The 18,051-nt window shown below is 34.4% G+C and overlaps 1 protein-coding gene across 3 annotated transcripts in view; it reads right to left on the bottom strand.

The window, feature by feature from the left end:
- The window catches only part of Dlc1 (DLC1 Rho GTPase activating protein), a 404,145-nt gene that overhangs the window by 381,169 nt on the left and 4,925 nt on the right, over positions 1–18,051 (bottom strand). For all 3 annotated transcript variants that reach the window (XM_087217213.1, XM_021246665.2, XM_021246666.2), the window contains exon 2: positions 7,338–8,474. In XM_087217213.1, the coding sequence (XP_087073339.1) occupies positions 7,338–8,354 (1,017 nt within the window). In that variant the 5' untranslated portion in view covers positions 8,355–8,474. The remainder of the gene's footprint in view (positions 1–7,337; positions 8,475–18,051) is intronic.

Genomic DNA, 18,051 nt, shown 5'->3' with positions numbered 1-18,051 from the left:
TCTGGAAAGCCCCCCTTTTCTAACTATGTGTTTAGAGATCTTTCTACCTTGAATTAGGTTGAATTATGATATTTTCTACTAGTATTTCAAAACCTAATGTCCTATAGGGTCTATTATTGATTACTATTGACTAGCAAAGTTAGTTTACCTTAATGTTAGTTAGTTATTTATGTATTATTTACACTTACTAATGAGTAAGCTGCTTTAGTTTAGAATGCACATATGATTCTTATTCAGATTCTACACTACATCTAGCAAACTGATTAGGAAAGGAAGGTACTTAATATTTATGTAGTTAATGAGTGCATATTCCAGAATCCACTGCACAATGATGCAATTAGATAGCAAAAAAGTCTATATAGATTGAGTTACTTCTTGAAATCTCTCTCAAATTTTATCACCATTCCCCCACAATTATTCCCAGACAGTTTGGCTTACTCTCAGATCCATAACTGGAGCAATTTAGAAAAAAAAAATCAAAATGATTACTACTACTAATAATAGGTAAAACAACAGGGTGTTTACTGTGTCAGGTACTGTTCTATTTACATACATATAAATATTTAACCTTAACAACAGAGTAAGAAATCCCATTACACAGATGTAAAAACTGAGGCACAAAAAGATCAAGTAAAGTATAAAATCACATAGCTCTAAGTGAGAGAAGCAGGTTGAAATCCAACCAGCTTGTTATCAGTGTCCACTGGGTTAATTATTTTGGTCTATGCATAGCATTATAGTATGGGAGCTCTGGAAACTTACCATTGGCCATGATCTATGCCAGAAATTTCCAGATAAGAAGGTGTCTTCTGGCCAGCCAGTTGTGCTGCCAATGAAGATTCCACTAGAATTTGATATACTCAGATGGCATAATTTTGTAATATTTCGGTTATTTGACTGTCAGATCCTCACTTCAAATTTTGTTTGAAAAATTTAGATTATCCTAATTCTGTACTATGTAGCTGTTCCATCACATTTCCTGTCTCATTAGCATTCATCACAATCCTGTGAAGTAGCCCATGTTGTCTCTATTTTCCAGAGACATCTGTGGCTTGCAAAGGGGAAATAAAACCCCCAATTTAGGATGGACTCTTTGCTTATCACAGTTTACTCTCTTAGCATGAAAATCAAGCTCAGAACAAGCTATTAATGTTTAAGGAACAATTAATAATGCTATTTCAACATATTTGTAAAAGTCTGGGTTAATTTTTAGTGTACATATGAAACAGTAATCCCTTTTAAAGTTTCACTGGCTCAAGGAATAGAATTTAAATATTGAAGGGGTTCATTAATCACCAGTTTTGTTCCTAGACCTATGCAGAAATAGAACTGAAAAAAAGAGTAAAAATGTACTTTTCCTATTTGCTTATATTTCCTTTGAAAATTGTGAGGTTATCTCTAAAATAGCACTGTAAGTTCTTTACATTTAGAAAACTATCTGTGGAACAGAGATCTTGTTGGCAGCAAAGGATCAGTGTGTTATTTCTGGGAACATGAGCCAGAGAATGAACAGATCCTGTTGGCACCATTGGGTCTGGTACCCCGATAACAGGGCAGGGCTCTGTTATGGAGTGTATGCAAGTTATTCCAGCTTTTGTGAATATTGACATTTCTTCTAGGGAGGAAGCCAAGAGCTACGGTGGTTTCATTGGTATTAAAGGATTAATAAATCGGTCTTGGTTTAGATTAACAGAAGTCCACAAGGAGGAAACTCAATCAGTTTCATTATTATGATAGCCTCTAATGTGCAATTGGCTCTGAAATAACCCTTCATTATTTAAAACAACATTGTAAAAGTGTTTTAATTCTTGCTCCAATAAAAGCTGATGTTGTTAGTATGAGCCTATTAATGATCTTATTAATAATTAAGGTAAATTTGCAATTTTGGTCCAAGTCACTGATTGGATCAGAGGCCGATCACACCCCACAACCACTTTTACCAAGTATCAGGAATAGGACACATTCAGATCTAACTGCTTCCATTTAGTATATATGCATAATTGCCTTAAGGGCACCTGGCAGTAACTTTTCCTATTTTAGGTAGTATTCACATTGAAATTGAAAAGAAATTTGCTATTATCTGACACTCTTTAAATAAAGTGTTCCTTAATCTTCCCTACTCATTTTCTTCAAATCTTCTACCCTGCTATTCATTTGTTTCACTTGATTCCCAACTTCCTCAAAATGACATTAACCAGAAAAGCTATAAAATTTCTAGACCTGTTTTTGATTATGTATTTTGCAGTGAGCACGTGTATTTTACTTACAAAATATTGCACATTCACTTTTTTACTAATGCAGCATACATATGATGGATAAAATAAATGTAAAAGAGTGTTTCAACATTTTCCTTCTGTAACCCTGCCCTTGCTTATGCCTCTCAGCAGGCAACTGAGTATATGCTACATAACATTTATGACTCACCATTTGCGGGATAACTAATTAGTTACAATTAATTAATTGTTTTGCTGCAAAGGGTAATAATAATTTTTAACTTGAAGGTTTCAAAAACAAGGGGATTTAGCAAATATAATCTGCTCAAGAAAGCTGGGATGTTAAAGCCAGTGTGACCTTAATGTAAAGTCATACTATTATTATGAATTTATCTGCCGAGCTATATATGCTTGCCCTGCATTCTATTTCTTTCCTCTCTATTAAGTGATCCGAGATTTATTCACAAACTTTGATTCTTCCCTACTCTTTGTTTTTATTCAATATTTCTTATGATATTAGCTTATGTCTTAGCTTAACCATTATTTTGATTTTTATTTCTTTTTTTTAAAGTTTATTAGTACATTTTAGGTATACAATACAGTTACGTGGATCATTGGGATCTTGTACCTTTACATGGTGTATCTTGGTTCTTATTTTTTCCCCTATTCTCTTGCCCTCCCTTCAACCCCTCCCCGACTCCCTATTTACAAAGACTTGGTTTCCATTTTTTCCTTTTCTCGTATTTTTTCCTTTCCCCTACCCTTCCCACTTCCCCTAATCCTTTAGACCTTTTCTTCCTATTTCACATTATTATTCCTTTCTTCTCTTTTACATTCTTCCAGCCAGCCTCTTACTATGGTCCATTTTTAAAGTAATTTAATATCTTCTTTCTGTCACCTATTTTTGCAGTGTTACCCTTCTGTCATTACAAGGCTCCCATACAGACACAGAGGAAATAGATAGAAAAGAGATGGCATGTGTAAAATGGGTGTGATTTTATCAAATTTACACATATTTTATTTTATTTATGTTTGGTACCAGAGATTAAACTTGGGACCTTGTGCTTGTGAGGCAGGCAGGGGCACCACTGAGCTAAATTGCCGGCCCCCAAATTTATACATATTTTAAAGGTAGTGTAAGAAGAATACATTTGATTTATATCAGTACTAGCTAATTACTGTATCATATTTTCCAGACACTTAATACACATACGGTAATGTTGTACCCCTAGACAGCTTTTATGTATGATAGTGTAACATGTGATTACTCTCCCTTCAATAAGTAAAACAGGTTTGGAAGCCAGTGTGAAATTAAAGAACCAATTATTTGAAATACCAAATATTTATATAGAGTACTACGGAACATATATGCAACCTAGTTATTCCTTTTATGGCATGCCATAATATGCTGAACAATATTTATGTTAGTTTTTATTCTTCAATACGTTTATGAGCTATCCTTCAATATAAGCATTCCCGTTCTTTCACAGTAATAAAGTTTAGGGAGACACCTGACTGCCTACAATGCAGATTCCAGTCCACAGCCCTTATCACTGGTGTGGCCATGCCTGTAAGATCTGAATGTGTGAAGGAAAGAAATGTGCACTTATGGGGCCTGCCTGTATGTAATGGTGTAGTAACCCTGTGTCCTTTACCTATCCCAAGAGAGAAGACAAATCAGATGAAAAGGTATCTGGGTTTCTGAAAACATAGAATCTACATGTTGATCCAGGAACGACTGCTCACATTACATGTGTTGAAAGAAACAGGTTTTTAAAGCCACTATTATGCTGGCTTTCAGCAATAGCAGTCAAGTCTAATACAGGGTGATAGCATAAGATCCTAAAATTGTTTATTGTTGGAATGTGGGATTTTTATTGGAATGTGGATGTAGGTGTCTTCTCAAAGTTTGTTTTATTTTGGTAATATCTTTGTGAATTTATTTTGCTTTGAAAATGGTTTATATTTTGTTTTATGTGAACAAATAAAATATGACTACATTTTTATCATTATTATAGTTATTCAAAATTTGATTATTCAGAACTCTTTAATTAGTTAAACCACAGTCAATGACAAATACACTAGTTCTTTAAAAAGAAAGTCTAACTTCAAATCTTTCTTTTACGTATTTTCCATCTTCGCATCTCTTTTGGTTTAAAGATACCACATTTTAGACTGTCTACTTTCTCCAGACCTCTTTGGTTTCTGCCTCTGAGAGTTGTTTTTAACCAGATGTTTCACCCTGGAGAAGCAGCCACAGCTCTATGAGCCCTCGTCATATGCCACAGGACCTTCTGCCTCAAATTCTAACATCTGCTCTCGATCCACTTGGTTTTCCTTTGATTTCAGTGGCTTAAATTTCATGACCTACATTCTCATATTTAAGGAAATGACTAGCTGAAAAGGTCAATGCTTAGATATACTACAGAGGCAATCTCCAACTGAAACTCATAATAAATATATGTTTGGCTATTCTGGCCAGAAATATTGGACACCAAGGTAAAATAAGTTGTAAAAAACCCAAATGCTTGCCAAAATTCATGGATTTGAAAACATGATAATGTATATCTAAGGTACTGAGATTTCTCTAGAGCAATATTTCAATACATTTTAAGCATAACTCTTATAAGCTCTTAAATTTTTGTTGTTGTTGTAGAATCTGGAGTTTGTATATCCTGACAAGAGATTCATGCTCTGAAATTCAATGAAGAATTTGGTTCATTCATATGTCCACCAAATAATGAGCTGATTAAAGTTCTCTAACTAAAATCGTATTATGTTGTTATATTTCACTTTTGCAAGCTTTCATTTTACAGCTGTCACCCTGGCTGACAAATAGTTTTAAAGACACAATTAAGCTTCAGTATCTGGTACCTCATGCCCCACAGATATGAAAATGTGGCTTATGTGTCCCTGCAAAAGGGTTATGTTCTTAAACTAGTTGTGCTCACCTTAAAAATGAAGTATTTGCTTGGAACTCTTGTGGACATTTTGCAAAACTTTATAAATATTTGCTTTCATTGGACTTTTCCACATTAGGTTTGGATATGTTATACATATTTGTTTGCCACTTTTATAGATATATTGTATCATGAACATCTTTCGAAATTAATGCAGATGGATCTCACTTGATCATTTTAATGGCTATTTAGCATTCTATACAATAGATGAAAAATAATTAAACAGATTTTTAGTGATGGAAATTTAGGCTAGTTTCTTTTGTTTTCATTAACATGAATTTCAATGATGAGCACCTCTGTATATATCTTTTCCTGAATATATTCTATTATTTCTTTTGATAAAGTTTTAAAGTGGCTAATTGCCAATTTAAAGGTAACAATATTTATTCAATAATGAATAAATAAAAAAATCCCTATATGTTTTAGTTCTGAAGTATTCTCTCTCAAGTATATTTTCCTGAACTAAATTTTGAACTTTAACTTTTGCACTTAATCTCTTCATTACTAGGCATCCTAAAATGGGTTATAGAGTCAAAGTAAATATTCCCCCAGACAATACCACAACATTTTAGAGTGATGAAATGCTTAAAATAGAATATTTAAGTTAGAACTTGTAAATAGGATATAATTACAGCTCTCAAAATGCAACCACGCTATACTAACAAGTCCAAGAATAAATTCTTCTCAGCATTCTTAGTATTGGTATAAATGTCCAAGTGGTGAGCATATGTTTGGGGAATGTTTAATGTTTCTGTCAACAGTTGGGTAAGATTTGTCTTATTTTAGGGGGGCTAAGTCATAGGTCAGTTAATACTTTCTTACATCATTATTGCATTCCCTCCAGATTTGATAGAATGTATGGAAATTTCTAAAAAAAATTGAAGTGGGCATGCCAATCGTAACAACTTCATGGAGCATTAACATTTTAATACAACTTGTGTAAGGTACAGGGTTTGCCAGGAGTGCAGAATACTTTGTTGGCATATAGCTTGAGCACAGTGATTTTTGCTGTAAAGCCTTTTGGTTCACTTAAACTATCTCATGACACATCGCTGGTCTAGTTTGTTAGCAAAACGACAGTTTATAGAAACCAGACCTTTTTCACCACAAAGAGAGTTGGTGAGCATCCCCCCATCCTGCCTGGGTAGCTAGATAGTCCCAGTTAAAAAGAACTAAGAATATTAATTTGGGATTTAGTTGAATTGCAATTATGGATTAAAATTATATTGAGAGAGGCTAGAAATTATGATTTGACTATTTCACAAAGTGTCTAAACAGCCGGGTTTCTTCAATGCCAGGTGGAATGTATAGGAAAAACTATTGTAGTTGGATTTATATCAGGACTATCTAGCACTACATTGTTTGAAGAAACTCTAGTTTTGGCCAACACCCCAGTGTTTGCTTCTTTCATATGCAGTTTTTAAGGAGCATGGCATTTCTAGAATTAATCAAAAGGTCCTTGGTACAAAAAATTTAATTTTCATTATTGGCCATCTTTGATTAATTCTTAAAGAAAAGTTATGGCAAAAAACAGATCATGGTGCATATATTGATGGTGAGTGGGCCAGGTTGTCATAATTATAGTACCAGCACATCTGGGAGAAAGAGGCATAGTTGTCGCTGAATATTTAAAGGGGTTGTTTTTAATATGTAACTTATACCACTTTATTTTTGATAAAAATATACTTTTGAAAGGACAAAAAGAAAGGCTCAAATAGGGCCGGGGATTTAGCTCAGTGGTTCCGCCGCCTGCCTCGCAAACGCAAAGTCCTGAGTTCAATCCCTGGTACCCCCCCCCCCAAAAAAGGCTAAAATGAAGGTTATTAAGAAATATCATGATGATATTAGATATCACTCTTCAGAAGGCCTTGGACTCCATAATTATGAGTTATGTGGCAGCTATTCAATTCCAAATTAAGGTGAAATCCTACCTCAACAAAATTCCAAAATAGAATGATCACAAACTCCTGAAATACTGTTAGCAAAATAAAATATTATTTCAAATTTTACATATTTTGATAGTTTCACCAATTGGATAATCTTTAAAAATTATGCATCTTCATTGTAGGGCAATATAAATATCTACATACCTTTTTAATCTAAGCAAATACTAAAGGATGAAAATAAGGATATTTACAAAATTTCAAAAGCCAGGTAGTCTTACCTTTCTTTTACGAAGTCTGACTTGGCAGTCGGTGGGTTCCTGGGTATCCAGAGTGTCCTTTACAGGAAAACACTGCACACCATCATCTGCATTGACCTCAGGAGGGCCTTTGTTTTGATGTTCTGAGAATCCACTTTTTTCCAGGCCATTTTCAGCACCACTGGTGGTGGAAGGAGGTTGCTGAAGGCAGCTTCCAAAATCTGCTTTTAATAATGGCAATCTTCCATCTGTACAAGGAATGGGCAAGACTTCATCTTGTAATTCATGGCACATGTTTTTTTCATGTTCATCTTCAGGGAAGTCAGGTTTTCTTCGTTGTTGAGCAATTACAGCAGAATTCACCAATTGCTTCTCAGGTGCAATATCTTTTACATCCAAAGAATCAAATGTATTTACTTTGGGCATATCTTTTATTTCACTTAGGTTTATATCATCACAAAGCTCCAGGCTTTTACTTACAGTGTCAACAACTTTTCTTTCCCCATTCTCTCCTGCTAGTGCTAAATCATCCTTGCCAGCAATTCCCCAAGAGCTGTAAGAATCATGGCTACTTTCCATGATGGGCAATGTATTTACTAAGGAGCATGCTCCTTCAACACTATGATGGCCTGAGATTTTATGACCCTGGGAAGTTAAAATCTGTTTATTATCTGTAGGGTACAGATCAGAGTTGGTATCCTCATCAGAAAGATGCACTAATGTTTCTGTGCTGGCCTCCAGAGAAAGAAACTCATCTTCACTTTCATTACTGTCATTTTCATTCATTTTCTTTGAAATGTGACCCATGGACCTCCCAGGAAAATCTCCCAGCTCTGATCCATGACAGCAGTCTGGGAGTGAGACACACTTCTCTTTGCGGTCCACATTTAGAGATGCATCTTTTTCCATACTTGCCTGCAAGTTGTCGGCTACAAGTCCATGATGACATGCTGTGTTACAATCATCAGTATTAAAAGGCTGTCCCATCCGTTGGGTCACATGTTCTTCCCAGCTTCTCTTTCTGATAGCTACAGACATGTCATCATAGTTTAACAACAGACAGAGAGATACATTCCATATGAGGTTAATGTAGATGGAACTTGATGAAAGATTATTTCAAATTCATGGATAGAAGAGTGAGTTTTGTCATTTCACCACCTATTAAAAAAATTAAAAATATATATTGTTATGGTTACATTTCTAAAGTCAAAGTATACCTTGGAAAACAGAACACCTAATTTGTACTATGAAGGTAGATGTAAGAGATTTTATGAATTTTCTGTTTAATAGCTTTAACAGAGCTATTTTTAAAAGAAGTTTAATGCTAGAGATATTTTTTCATTTAACATAACTAGTCAAAAATTATCAGCAATACTTTTAAAGGCATTTGAGCTAGCCTATTAATGAATAAAGATACAAATACAAAGTTCTATTAAGAAAATATTTGGATTGCAATACTTAAAAATCATGGGAAGAAGATTGTTGCTCTAGCTTGCCTGTTTTTTTGTGAACACAAGTCATTATAGAAATATATTAACTGTTTTGTTTAAATGGAAACAAAGGCCACCAGGGAACTGTTCATGCAAAACTTAAGCTATAGAGACAGCATATGTAATGTATTAGTGTGTGAAAGAGCTAACACCAATCCCAAATGACTGAGATGCATTTACTCTAGAAATGACTAAGAAATACAGAATAATTCAGTTTAGCTCATTTTAACATTCATGGATAAGGCAGAATAACGTACCATTTATAGTGCTTTATTAGAGATAGGTCTGTTCATTTATCCTATTACTGCTATTACTAGCTAGCAAGTTAGTATTGTGGAATCTTAAAAAATGAACTAAAATACCTATTCATGCAGCCTACTACTGCTAGTATGAATAAGCAAGCTAATATTGTTAAATTAAAAAAAATAAATAACCTGACCAAAGTTATATATGTAGAAAGTAAACCCATAATCAAATTAAGATCTAGTTTTTAAGACCTAGATTCAGATAGTCAATGAAGTTCATTGTATCCATGCAATTATGAGATTCCACCTTCTTCCCTTCTCCCCATATATCTTTAGTATATAAAACCTTTAAACTCCTCATGCAGGAATTCAAGTATAGCATAAAGAAGATGTAGGCATGACAAAAAAAATAGGGTCAGTCTTCAAAAACTTGAGTCTCATTCTCTTTGGCTTCTAAGGAGTTTAATGTGAATATTTCTGTTAGAATTTGGCTATTAAAATTCAAGTAAATAAGAAAACCACATATAAGATAAGGCAAGAATATAAACACTGCCCAAGTAGCAATTCTTTTGCCTTCAGTTATTTAAATCCTTAGTGAAAGGAAGCAAGTGGTACCGATGTAAACCCAACCTTATAAAACAGACTAACCCAATGTCATTGCACAATGAAACCAAAGTACTGGAATGTAAATGAAAAATCCCATTTAAAGAGCAATTACTTTTAGTTTTTATTCTACACTAGAACTGTCAGCACTTTACATGGATTGGCTTATTGATTTTAGTCATAAAAACTATTAATTGCTGTGCTGATTTGGGGTCATTTCAGTCTTTGAAAAGAACTTTGACTCCCTATCAAAAATTTCAAATTATTCTGACTAAACACATGCTGAAAAGGTAAATATTTCTACCTTACAAACACTGGTAAAGTTAAGGAATATACTAGAAATCTGATCTGTCAGGCTGACCAAATATCTTTCTGGATACTATTTGGTTCCCTCAAAGGTCTGTGACCATCTTTGAAAATGGCCGACATTCACATTTTCCATGTTGGCCTTCACTTTGCACTCAAAAGAAAATATAAAGTCTCTAAATTCCATGTATAAGTCATTATAGTGTGGGAGGCTACGGAAAGTGGAAAAAATGCATAGATGTAGGCCAGAAAATTTCTGCTTTTCTGGGCAAATCTGGTTTGTAATAGGGTGGTTCTGTGTTAGATGCTTTCTTTTCTTTATTTTTATCCAGGATAGAAAGAACAGGCTAACTTAAGAAATGCCAAGTGGTATTCCTGTGTAATTCTTAAGCCACATTTATGTTTAGGTTGAATCTGAATTCTGGTTTTATTTTTTTTAAACTAAGAAGAAATATATAGTTTTACTAAATTCTTTGGGGAAAAGAATCCACAATTTTGACCTTAAGTCCTTGCGATAATGTTAACTAACTTATTTTGCTCTAATAATAAGGCAAGTATTTCTCCCAAGTCAACAGAAAACAGTTCAAAAATTTCTGAGCTAATGTACAGTAACTGCAGAAAGAGACTGTAAATTACAGAGATTCCACACAGCATCAATTCTGTTTTTCTTTCTACTGTATGTTCTCTGAACATTTCTAAATCATTCTTATGAATATATGCTGTTTTTATTCTTATGAAACAAAATTTTATCATCCTTGTGTGCAAATATTATTACATTTTGAATGCCCACTTGTATCCTATGGTCTGATAGTTTTTTCAAAAATTTCATCTCTGCAAACTTTCTTATCCACACTTCCTATTTCAATTCCAATTTTTAAGATTGATAGTTAAATTTAAAGGCTGAAAAAACAACTAATGCATGGGAGCATTAGATTATTGGCAATCACATCTGACTCTAATGGCCTCATTTTCTAAATTATATGAATTGATTAAAATTTGATCTATAAGATAGAGAAGTTTTTGTGAAAAACAAAACCAAACCTGACTTTCCCTATGTGATTTCTCACCAGGGTGCCTTATTTAAAATTATATGTAAAATTTTTGACCACTTATTTTGCAAATTACTATTACATTTCTTTTCTAAATCCTTTTCATGCAGTTTCATTCAAAATGAGCTCAGCTGCTGAAGATTTGATGGAGAATCTGGAAAAGCGTAGGTGAATCCTGGGTGTTGATTTTATGAAGTGAATTTTCATGGGGATTTTTCTCTTGTGAAATGCCTGCATTCAAACAGCACTGTATTAATGTCACAAGAGGCTTTATGTACTAGTAGTTATGCAGTAATTCTGGAAAATATCTGTGAAATGTTCAAAGATGCTTTCTGTGATATAAGAGCATGGGATATTTAGACACAAAGTGACTTCAAATATATTCTTTGAGACTATTTTTTAATGCTTAGTACTCCTTAACATAGACATTTCATGGCATGCAAGATATATTTTATATTAAACTAAGTTTAAATGTTAATGTACCTAAAATGACAATTGGGAATATTCTAGTTCAAAAATCATTGACCCATATGTCATATCAAATGATCATGCTCTACTTTACACTTTCTTCTGAAATGAACACATACCTGATAATTTGGACTGCCAATTAAAAGAAAAGCCTGGTGATAATTGCTATTGATGACCCTATATCCAGGGAAAACAAGGCTCAGGTGAAATTCTGATAGTTGAAATTAAGTGTGTAGCACTATAGGACTCACAGCAATCAGATTACAATCACTATTAAAGAAGAGTTTATTTAGAACCCAGTGGGTGGTGGACACTGCTAAACATCAGGAATGAGAACCTAAATAATATATTCTACCTTTCCTGTCAGAGCTTTTAATATATGGGAAAAAACCTCATGTAAACAAAAGTAACATCCCATCATGGCTGCAACAGCCATGATACATGCACCAATACCATGAAAAGCCTAATATCAAGTGTTGGGGGGGCTCATCAGTTTTCTCCTGAACCTCCCCAATCCTCCTTCCTTTTTTCCATCTCCCCTTCTTTAGAGAGTGGTGTTGGGGATGGTGACTGTACTAGGTTAGGGTTTCACAAAGGTAGAAACCCCTGAGCGATGTCTTTTGGAATAAGTTTTCTGTGTCCAGATCATCCAATTTCATTAGGACATTGGGTAGAGTTTTCCACTGGATGGAAGAAGTCTTCCTTTCTCTCATTGGATTCTTACTATTGTAGAACAACTCTTTGGGAAAGATAACAGAGGCAATAACAGACTGACAGAATTACTTACAATTTGAAAACTCATTAGTCATCTGAGAGGGGAATGGCATTTCTCAGGAGCATTTCAAGGAATAATTGAGGGGAGAAAATTTCCAAAGGAAAAATTTAGAAAACATTCCAGAGCTAATGATCTAAGCCTTTGGATTGAAGAGAACTTATGGAATATGACATAGTTCACAGAAAAAATAGATTACATCAAGAAACATCATCGTTAAACTTTAGAATTCAGGAGATGTGACAGATAAATAAGTGATTCTATTTTAGGAATTGGGAATAGAATGGCATTAGATTTCTCAGCAGCAACATGGAAATAAGATGACAAGTATGACTTCAAAATATAATAGGAGTTTATTTCTACCTTTAAATTACAGGAAGAACTTTATTTTTAAACCTGCTTTGAAAAACTACTGGAGAGAAAGATTCAACTGAGAGAACAAATAAAGAGAGGCATGGCATTAAGGAATCTTAACATTTCACACACAAATGACCATGGAATTCCAGGATGAAATCTGTGTAGCAGGTCTAGTGGACAATCAGTTCACATAAATCCTAGTTTTCTGCAAGAGATGTCTCTGAGAAAAAAAGAAAGAAAGGAAAGATTACACACGTGACCACATTGAGAGGAACTGGTCAGAAAGTCAGAAAATTGGGATGGAAGAATTAGTGATAGTTACATAGAAAACTAGGAAAGTCATTTACTACATCCACATTTTGTTACTGTTGTTGTTGTACTGAGGATTGAACCACAGATTCTCATGCATGCTAGGCAAGCATTGTACCACTAACCTACATTTCCAGCCCTTTTAATTTGCTTTTTTTTTTTTTTTTGAGACAGAATCTCAGTAAGTTGCTCATGCTTGCCTTAAAGTTGTGATCTTCATGCCTCAGCCTCCTGAGTACCTGGGAGTATAGGCATGCACCACTGTGCCAAGTTTGCAAAACAGTTTTATAAGAAAAAAATGTAAGTACCACACACTACCTGGCTAAGCTGCAAAATTTATTTTATGGAGCCAAAACAATACAAATACAGTAATGCCTTGGTTCACAAACACTTCTGTTTGGAAACAATTAGGTTAGCAAAGAGAAGAGTTTGACAAAATTCTGCTTCCCTTGGCAAACTCTACATCAGGTGATGAACATGACCACAACCATTTTTACCAGAATCTTAGAATGAATTAAGTTGGTGAAACTGGGCCCCTCTGTAAATACTACATAATCGAAAATTATGTAAAAAATATTTTTAGCACATAGGGTTTTATGAAGCGTTAAGTTAGAGATAATGGAAAAAATAGTTGCAGAGAAGCAAATATTCAACTTCTATTGTAAGAAATTAAAATATACTATTTAAATGGAAAAAATCATATTCTAATTATATTTTTCACAAATATACAAGTAAATATCAGGAAAATATTGCTTGAGTTTTCTCTGAATCTCAGAAATCATGTTTAGTAATAACCTAATTTTAATATGTTCTATGGTAATAATTTTAAGATTGAGCCGATGCAGTGATTTGAGATTCTCTGTAATAGATCTGATGGGGCCAAACTGTTTTACACCTTCTCCACTCACCATACCATCCCCTCATGATTACACAGACAGTAACCTCATGTCTTTAATGAGCTAATCGTGCCATTTTGAATATTTATCTCGGGCCATTAACATCAGTGAAGTTTCATGAGAATTTTAGGTGATTTCTTTTTCATTTTGTGGTGATTCATTTCTTCCACCAGCTTTCCTGGAAATTCCTGGATTTAAGGTAGGTATTCTTGGTAATTATCTTAGTCATGGCCTTTCTGAAATTTTATCTGAATAGTAGTGTAAAAACCACAAAATATTATATAAAGAGCATTCAATCAGTAAATACATATGAAAAAGAGGAATTTTCGATTGTACCATTTTTGGACTTGTCTTGGACACCTCACTTATAGTACTTGGAAAGATGACAACTTTTTAATTTATTTCCTCAGAAGTGGATAGCTTGTTTTGTTTCTTTGGAATACAGATAATCATGCACACATGTATAAGTCTAAACAAATGAACACATGACTGACACTTGGGCTTTATATGTGTGTATACAGTATACATACACAGTATAAATAGGAATAAATAAATATGTGATTGACTTCTGCGTTTTTCTTAAACACTTGGACACCGATCCTGTATATTTATTAGAAGTGAAAATAAAGATACAACCACCTTCCTTTTGTTCCCCTAGTTTTTCCTTAAATGGCTAGAATTATTTATTATTTTTTAAATTTTTTCTCCCTACTTACTCATTCTATGTTAAAATTCTGGGTCATGTTCTGCACCTAATTAGGGCATATGCAATAGTTACTACAGAGCATGTAATCAATCATGTCGAGAACAAGAGAAGATGTAAGGGAAATAATCATTTTTACTTAGAAGTAGACTGTGCTTTCTAAAATGTGTTCTTGGAAGAAAGAATGCATCTGAGCCAAGAAAAGAACACCTCAAAATTGGCATGTTTTGTTGCTAATGGTTGGGGTCACTTTGGTAGGGTGGAGGCCAGGGAATCTAAACATTCTTAGTGAGTTTTAATCTTAATATGTCTTAGCCTCCTCTCGGGGGGTCACATTTGTACATAGTACATGCCCCCAGACACTTATTGAATTAGACAGAGTAGACAAACAAAGGATGATTGAGAAACAGATACAATTGCTATGTTGTGTAAATGTGCACTCCCAGCACCAGAGTAAATCTTCATCACAATGAACAAATGTGGAGGCCAAAATGATAATGATTTTCCTAGGTTGGGCACATTGAGGAACCTTTCCACTGCCTTCCTACTCAATAAACTGAAGAAGAGTGCTTTTCATTGTCTAACTAAAGTAACACCAGCAAGATTCTTAGGAATAGCAAAAACACTGTGAGGAGATATGATTTTTAAAAAAATTCCTTTATGTAGATGCACAAATAGCAAAAAAGATAACACATTTTTAAAAATGCATATCTAGTTAAGATAGTCAACTTTTAGGAAAAGACAACTAGTGCTTTTTTCTTTAAAATATTCGTATTATCTACACCAAATTACAGAAAAGTAGAATTAGCCTGTGAGATAATTTTTTAATAACACCATGCAAGAATTTATTTCCATATGATTTTATGCAGATATCCTTTCTTTAGCAGTAATCTATGCCTTCATCCCCCAGAAAATCATTATCCATCTGCTATCACATACATTGCCTAATGGTGAAATTTATTCCTCATTAGTTGTTTGTGGAAAGCATAAAGTTCTGTTAAGATTGTTTATTAGTAAATTGCTTAATGGTAAATATATTATAGTAATATAATATAGTATATATGCTTCCAAGTCTTCAAACTGAGTCACCATAAACCAGTAAATTACAACATAAATTATCTATAATGAGCCAAGTAGAGTAGGCAGTATATTACATTTTCTAAGAGACACACCTAAGCTTTCATCAGTTTTCAGCTGTCAGAAGAAAAATGAAGAAGTAGGCATTCAAATGAAAAATATTCCTTTAAAGTTAACCTATTCTTGTGTGTATCTCAGCCCTTTTATAGAACGTGGAGAGCTTTTTTTCATTCTTTGCTCTCAGAATAGAGTTACTCCGGGAATTAAGGCAAATTTGAAAATTAACCCTTTCAATCTAACAGAAGTCTGCTCATCAGAAAAGAGCAGGGTGCTACGAAATTGTACAGTATTATTTTGGCGGTGCCCTATTTTTACCTCCAGGTTCCTGAGTGGTATCTAATTATCTTGCAGGGAGGAGCTCAGGTCCAGGCAGTGTTTGACTTACCACCCACTGCTGCACTGCCCTAGGCAACTGGTCATAGAGATTCTCTTAACATTTTCTTAAGCGTTCCACTTGTAATTTGAGGAAATTCTGGAACACTTCGTGACATTTTTCCTGCTGTCAATAAGACTTTTCTGATGATATGTGTTTTCCAAGAGATCCCTGAATTATCACAGTCCTGAAAGACAATCTTGCCTCATGCCTCTAGATATCTATTTTTTGGAGGTCTCCATGTTTAGCGTAGCATTCCATATTATGTAGACCACTTGGAGCATTTAGAAACACAGGATTGCCTTTAATGAGCTCTGCAAATAAGCTCATTATTGAACAATCATCTTTACATGATATTTCTTTTCTACAGAATTCTTTGCAATCAAAAAACATATTTCCTTTACTCTGAGCTTTTTTCAGTTGGAATTTTTCATGAAACAGGAAATAGCTTAAATGTTAAAAGCTTGGCTCCCCCTCCGTTTTCCTTTTGGATAGCAAAGTAGTATGACTGGGATGTGGTTTTGCCTCATTACAAAAATATATTTCTGTTCACTAAGAGGCATGGGTTATAATGTTTTATCATCATCATAGTGACATGATAGCTATGCTTTAAGTGGTCACTTTATTTTTAACTTTGTTCTCATTTCTAAGAACACTCTAACAGTGGAGAGTAATCACTAAGCGTAAATAAAGATATGGCCACATTGACACAGGTGCTTGGATAGCAAAATGACAAGAGAGGACTGAGTTCATAATCATTCCATAAGCACAAGTTTCACTGAAATCAGAAACAAAAAATTGTTGGGAATTTAACTACCTCTGTAAGCTTAGTATGCTCCCAAAGGCCAATACTTGTGGTAACAACTTTTGCATTCCGTGATTAATATCTTTAATTTCATCATTCTTATAACTACGTGCATTTGAGTTTGTTTTCATCAGAGGTACTTTTCTATATACCCAAGTAATATTAAGGAACACAAGACATTTTTGATAATAATAATAATAATAATGATAGTAAAAAATGTTTCCATTTATTAAGCATACCTAATGGACCAGGTACTGTATTTGGTGTGTTATGCCATCTTTTAGTAATCATACTCACAAATAGCCCATGGCAGGGGTCTCCAACTCCTGGACCATGAACAAATACAGGTTCATGGCCTCTTAGGAGCTGGGCCACACAGCAGGAAATGAATGGTAGGCAGACAAGTGAAGCTTCCTCTGTATTTAGAGCTGACTCCCATTGCAGGTATTACCACCTGTGCTCTGCCTCTTGTCAGATCAGCACCAGCATGGGATTCTCATAAGATCATAAACCTTGCTTTGAACTGAAGTGGGTAAGGGGGATCTTGGTTATGCACTCTTTATCAGAATCTAATCCTGAAAAATCCATCTTGTCCAAACTCCATCCTTGGAAAAATTGACTTCCACCACAAAACTTGTCCCTGGTGCCGAAAGACTGGGTGATGACTTTTCTATGATATAGATATTATCATTGCCCTAATTTAATAGGGAGAAACACCGGGAGGGCTAAGTAATTAGCTTAATGTCAAACGCATTTTGATGGGCAGGAATTATCTTTTTGTGTGTGTGAAGGCAAAATTTCTGTTAATTTTTTCTCGTGATTTAATTGCCCCAAATCTCTGTGTCTCAGTTTGCTCACATCTGTACTGGGAATAATGAAAACTTTTTTGGGGGGGAGGAATAATAATACTGAGTTAACATGAAAATGAGCTGATAATATACGTTGAGGACTTACTTCAAGACACATTGCAAGCACTCACTTGATGCTAAGTGACACCACAAGAATGATGATGGTGGTTGTGATGGTGATGCTGATACACTGAGAAAGGTTCCTTTAGTTTTTGGGCTGAGTTACAGAATTTGTGGATGAGAATATGCTGGAACTATCACTTGCTTGCCCATATTATTTCAGTATCTGTGATTAGACCAAAATGTGAAACGTGAGAGAGGATCAAGTAGCAAAGATGAATTCAAAGCCAGTGTTTTGAATCTGCCCCTGAGTT

Source organism: Heterocephalus glaber, unplaced genomic scaffold (assembly GCF_053883595.1).
Source record: "Heterocephalus glaber isolate CG9 unplaced genomic scaffold, H.glaber_assembly_v1.0 deba00001461, whole genome shotgun sequence".
NCBI lineage: Eukaryota > Metazoa > Chordata > Mammalia > Rodentia > Bathyergidae > Heterocephalus > Heterocephalus glaber.
The sequence above is the reverse complement of the archived record's forward strand: the minus strand, read 5'-3'. Positions and strand labels throughout refer to the sequence as shown.